The sequence below is a fragment of the Chionomys nivalis genome, chromosome 12 (genome assembly GCF_950005125.1).
Source record: "Chionomys nivalis chromosome 12, mChiNiv1.1, whole genome shotgun sequence".
NCBI lineage: Eukaryota > Metazoa > Chordata > Mammalia > Rodentia > Cricetidae > Chionomys > Chionomys nivalis.
The window spans coordinates 56724440-56729860 of NC_080097.1; the positions used below are offsets into that span (position 1 = coordinate 56724440).

General features: G+C 47.2%; 1 protein-coding gene across 1 annotated transcript; it reads left to right on the forward strand.

The window, feature by feature from the left end:
- The first annotated feature begins 1297 nt into the window (after positions 1-1297).
- Positions 1298-4453, forward strand: LOC130884953 (granzyme B(G,H)-like). Its single transcript, XM_057786289.1, has 5 exons — positions 1298-1352; positions 2396-2546; positions 2997-3132; positions 3241-3501; positions 4310-4453. Exons 1-5 carry the CDS (start codon positions 1298-1300, stop codon positions 4451-4453), a joined length of 747 nt encoding a protein of 248 aa, XP_057642272.1.
- The last annotated feature ends 968 nt before the right edge of the window (positions 4454-5421 follow it).

Below are 5421 nucleotides of genomic sequence, written 5' to 3' on the forward strand. Positions count from 1 at the left end.
CTGTGGCCCAGAAATGCCAAATGGTTACAACCAATAAACAGGATGATTAATTTTGATACAATTAAGATCAGGACTGCAATTCACAGCAATGATATGAAAGCTTCTATGGAAACAAAATATGAAAGGAGAAAATTTAAAAATATTTGAAAAACCTTAAGCTTTGGAAGTTCAGCAGGACCTTGGTTGCTCTGTGGTTATCTGCATGTACATGCTTACACACACACACACACACACATACACACACACACACACACACAGACACACACCCTTGTTCTTAAGCCAAGACCATCCTGTCTCACCTCCCAGAGTTGATATCACACAGCTCTAACAGCGTTGTGCTCTCAACTCAGATCCTCAGCTCACTCCTGTCAATATCAGCCTTTTCAAGGCTGGAACCCTGTCTGTCCTATTTCTGAATCTAGCCCTCTAAATAGACATTCAGGATCTTACCATGGTCCTTGTTTATCTACAGTAAATTCTAGGCAATGTGGTAGAAAGTTCCACGACAGTACTCCCTCAGCAGGGAAGCCAGTTATGACCTTAACTTATTAAACTTTAAATTCAATCCTGAATCTCTAGTTTAGAGATAAATGCCAATACATAATAAACAAGTAACCGATGCATATCATTTGTGATTCGTTATTGTGCTTAAGTATATATTACGATAAGACATGATCGTTGGCCACAGGGAAAACATTGAGATTTCTATGTGACACCCTAGCAGTTTAAGAGAGTCAGAGTGAGTTAAGATTAAAACATCAAACGACTCCAACAGATGATTTCTCAGTATGATCAGAAGTCTGAGAGGTTAATGAGAAGATGTACTGAAACTCCACCTAGCCAAATATGGCTCTGCATAACTCTCACTAAATACTGTATAACTTTGTCTGTGTATTTGTAGTGCTATAACTGTTGAGTGGTAAATTGATTGTCTGTATTATTTAAAATAGAAAGAAAGAAACCAAAAAAGAACTTACCAGAATACAAAAGGATGTAAGAGGTAAAAAGGACACACTTTGGCTCAGTGCAGTTACCATAGGTTTCCTGTGGTCTCAGGACCCCTCAACCACAGCATCCACACCCTCTGCTTTCTTGTCTTTACCCCAGCTTAGCTCGTGTCAATGCGGTGATACTGACATTTTACCCAAACCAGAAAATGTTCTTAAGGACTGTAGCCAATCAGAGCATAGGTGCACAGGTTTAAAATGCCTGTGAGGTCACTGAGCGCTCACCTCCTTCATCCTTCAAGGGCTGTGTCCACTCTGCCCTCCTCCAACCTGAGCAGCCTACTAAGAAGATGGCAGCAGTCCTGATTCTCCTGACTTTTCTTCTGCTGCTTGGAGCTGATGCAGGTGAGTGAACCCCCCTGTCCCAGGGAGATTCCATCCCATAATACCTCTGTGGAGTCTCTGCCCAGCTCTAGTCAGGAACTTCCTGCACTGAACCAGGAGCTTCCTGAGCCTCAGATCCCAGGCCAACCCAGACCTGGAAGCCTGTCACTGGCTAGATCCTCAACAAGGTCTGAAGAAGGGCGGTGTCCTCAGAGGACACGGTGGGCACTAGCTTCTCCCTGCTCCTCGTGTCGCCTGGGGAGTGGATCATCCCTAAAAGGAGAAGTAGCAGAGAACAAAATAAAACTAAAAGGTACATCATTAAACTTAACTCAGCCCAGACCAAGGACAGCTTTAATGACCACCCTGCCATGGAGCATGCCACCAGCTCAGAATATTAGCATTATTTAGTAACCTCCACCCTCAGGTTGTTGAAGAAAGAGGCCCATGATGAAAGATGCCAGCATTTCACACTCCACTAGCTTTGAAGTCCAGTTTTGGTTGGCTTCTCCACTTCTTTTTTTTAGGTCAACAACTATTCCCTTTATGCCAGCACACTCCTCCACTGTCCCCTAGGGTGGAGCTCTGAACCACCAGTCCGCTAGCTAAGTAGAAATCATTCTTCCATGCAGGCTAAGTATTTCCTGGGAACCTAGGATATGATGGGCACCAGAACAGGAGAACTTTAAAAAATCCCTCTCTAAAGAGCTTGGAATAAAAGGTGACAAATTGGCAGAAATCAAGCCATGAGAGGTCTCCAGAGACTTACTAACAGAGAAAGACTAACATGAGCCACCCAGCATCCCCTTGGTCTCTAGCATCATGAAGAAAGAAATTTGTTCCTCCATGTATTTGTAAAGCAGGGGCTGGAGGACAAATTCTACCCACTCCTTTTCAGAACAGGGCACTGTGGCTCCAGACTCAGCGATCAATCTATGTGCAAGGAATTCTGTCCACAACAGTCTTGGGGAACTGTAGATCTCACCCCATCATCCCTCCCTAGATCTTCCCTCCTACCTCATCTGCTGCTCCCAGACACCCCATATTCTCGCCTTTTCTTTCAGAGGAGATCATCGGGGGCCACGAGGTCAAGCCCCACTCCCGCCCCTACATGGCATTTATTAAATTTGTGAAAGATGATGGCAAAAATTATAGATGCGGAGGCTTCCTGGTGCGAGAAAACTTCGTGCTGACAGCTGCTCACTGCATGGGAAGGTGAGGAGAAGGAGCTAGGCCATGCTTTCTGAGACCAAACTGGAGTTTACATTATCTAGTTTTGGCCAATCCTCTGAGAGCTCACTAGAGGGCAGGGCTGTGACAGTGGAAGTCGTCATCAGGGAAACTTTGAGGTTAAAGGGTGAGAGCCCAAAGGCAGCAGCACAGTTGAGTTGAAAACAAATACACTGGTCAGACTACAGCAGTGGTTGAGGTTGAAAGTGCACATTAAGAGTCAATGTAAACTTTGGAATATTGCCTGAAAACAAGAGCAAGTTCCCAGGAGTCTAGTGTTCTTGTAAAGGGAAGAGCGGTAGTTCACACTCTGATGCTATTCTGTCTCCTAATTCCCCTCAGCTAGAGCCCCACCCTGCCCGTCCAGCCTCTTATAGCTCCTGCCCTGTGTCCTCTCTCACTGCACATCTCCCATCTGCACTCTGCTCTCTACAGTGCAATGAGTGTCACTCTAGGAGCCCACAACATCAGCTTCCCGGAGGAGACCCAGCAGATCATCCCTGTGGCTAAAGCCTTCCCACACCCAGGCTTTAATAACAAAACCTTCCCAAATGACATCATGCTCTTAAAGGTGAGAAGGTCCCCCATCCTGTCCAGGGAGTGCTCCTCCTGCTCTCAGCCCACTCCTTTCTCTCTTCTATCCAGCAGTCATGAGTCACACTCTCCCTCCTTCCCACAGCTGGAGAGGAAGGCCCTAAAGACTGAATATGTGAGGCCCTTCAGCCTGCCCAGGAGTAATGTCCACGTGAAGCCAGGGGATGTGTGCCATGTGGCTGGATGGGGAATGTTGGCTCTGAAGGGTAAACTCCCAGATATATTGCAAGAGGTAGAGCTGACAGTCCAGAAGGATCAGGAGTGTGAGTTCTGCTTTCGTCGTCGTTACAACAAAGCTACTGCGATCTGTGTGGGAGACCCAAAGATCAAGCGAGCTTCCTTTTTGGTGAGTTAGATTGTCCTCTCTGGGTTACATGGGAGAAAAAAGCAATCTGGAACCTAGGGACCAAAATCAAGGGACTCTTTTCCCCATTGGCCATTATCTAATTCCCTGGGAACACCAGTCTCAGTAACTAACTCGAGCCTCAGAGCTGACAAGGAGCCTTGGTGAAGGCAGCTAGCATAAAGCAGGATTTGCACAGCCCTCCTGACTCCAGGCCCAGGCTTTAGAAATCAGAGCTCCTTCTGTGTGTCATCATCATAAGCAGGGGTCTTCTCAGAGCAGGCACCCACATTTGTCAATGGACTGGTCCTCCATGTTCACATAAGGCTTAATCACCTGTCCCCATGTTCTTAAACAATGGCCGAGAGCTGAGGGTCTGACACATCTTCATATCGAGGGGATCACAGTGGAGAAAGGGCAGAGGCCAGGCTCAGGAGGGAGGCGAAGCCCTAATCCTGTCCACAATCAGAATGGGAACCCCAACGACCCCAGGCCTGCCCTCCATTTCTCTCAACACACATTTCTTTTTTTTTTTCTTGCTGATTGTTTTTATTAATTAATTAATTTAATTATTAAAGATTTCTGCCTCTTCCCCGCCACCACCTCCCATTCCCTCCCCCTCCCCCAATCAAGTCTTCCTTCCTCCTCAGCCCAAAGAGCAAGCAGGTTTCTCTGCCCTGTGGGAGGTCCAAGGACCACCCACCTCCATACACACATTTCATACACCTTGGAGAGGAGCCCTGACATGAGAGGGAGGCGGGGACTAGGCTGAACAACAGCTCAGTCCTCTCTGACCCTTCTCCATTCACAGGGGGACTCTGGAGGGCCTCTCGTGTGTAAAAACAGAGCTGCAGGCATTGTGTCCTTGGCCTGCAATGACGGTTCAGCACCAGGAACCTACACCAGAGTGTCAAGTTTCCTATCCTGGATACAGAAAATAATAAAACGTAGCTAACTACAGAGCAAACCAGACCCCTCCCTGACTCACCATCTTCCCTACAGATGAGTCCAGGACAGAAGCCACCAAATCAATAAACGTCACTTTGCAGCATTGAAAGACTGGCTTCTGGCACATTCACTGGGACCAACTTTGTGCTTAGCAGACCAAAGTCCTACTTTCCTTCTCTGCTCACTCCAATAGCATACACATCTGTGCTCCAAATCTCAGGCATGGCCATTGCACACCGTGTTTGTACCAGTCTCACTTTGCAGTGCCCGCCCTCTGACAGGCCAAAAGTTGAGCATGGGTGTCTCTTTTCGTGGGGCTCTGGGTGAACATTTGTCCTCCTCTGTGTCATATGGAAGAAAGGAGTGGAAAAGCACCATTGGTCCTGGAGATATGAAGACAGAGCTGAGGTCACCGTAGATGGTCCTTCCCGGGCAGGGTATCTCTGTCCTATAGCTTCATCCTTAAAGTGACAGCAATTTCAGAAAGGTCTGTTTTACAACTAGAATTCATTTTGGTATCCTCATCTGGAAACATGGCCAAGCTTCCTCCAGTCCTTTATTTTTTTTGCCACCTTCCTATGAGTTATCAGCTTCTATGCTTTAAAGTCCAAGCTAATCTGAGCACGTCCCTACCTCTTATCCCCCTACCTAGGACACCCAGAACCACATATGATCCCATTCATTAGATTTTCAGACCTGTGGTGTCAGCCTAAATCATGGCCTGGCAGGGAGGGGGCTCACAAATATCCAGGCCAGAAATGTCATCATAGACGTTCTATGCAGGACAGGGCTCTAAATGTCTGCCTAATACCTTGTATCCCACTTCCCACATGCTCAGATCTAGGGAAGCTCTTCACAGTCAGCTCACTCACACCCCAACCTCCCCATGTGTTCAGCATCCATAGCAGCGGGGTCTCTCAGCAGCATGAACTCCTCTGAGCTTGTTCATCTCATGATTGCAGGCTTTTAGGCTAT

Excerpts from the sequence above, each read along its gene's own strand:
- LOC130884953 (XM_057786289.1), top strand. The coding sequence starts at position 1,298 with ATGGCAGCAGTCCTGATTCTCCTGACTTTTCTTCTGCTGCTTGGAGCT. Across the intron at positions 1,353-2,395 it reads GCTGCTTGGAGCTGATGCAG|AGGAGATCATCGGGGGCCAC; the intron begins GTGAGTGAACCC and ends CTTTTCTTTCAG. Across the intron at positions 3,502-4,309 it reads TCAAGCGAGCTTCCTTTTTG|GGGGACTCTGGAGGGCCTCT; the intron begins GTGAGTTAGATT and ends CTCCATTCACAG.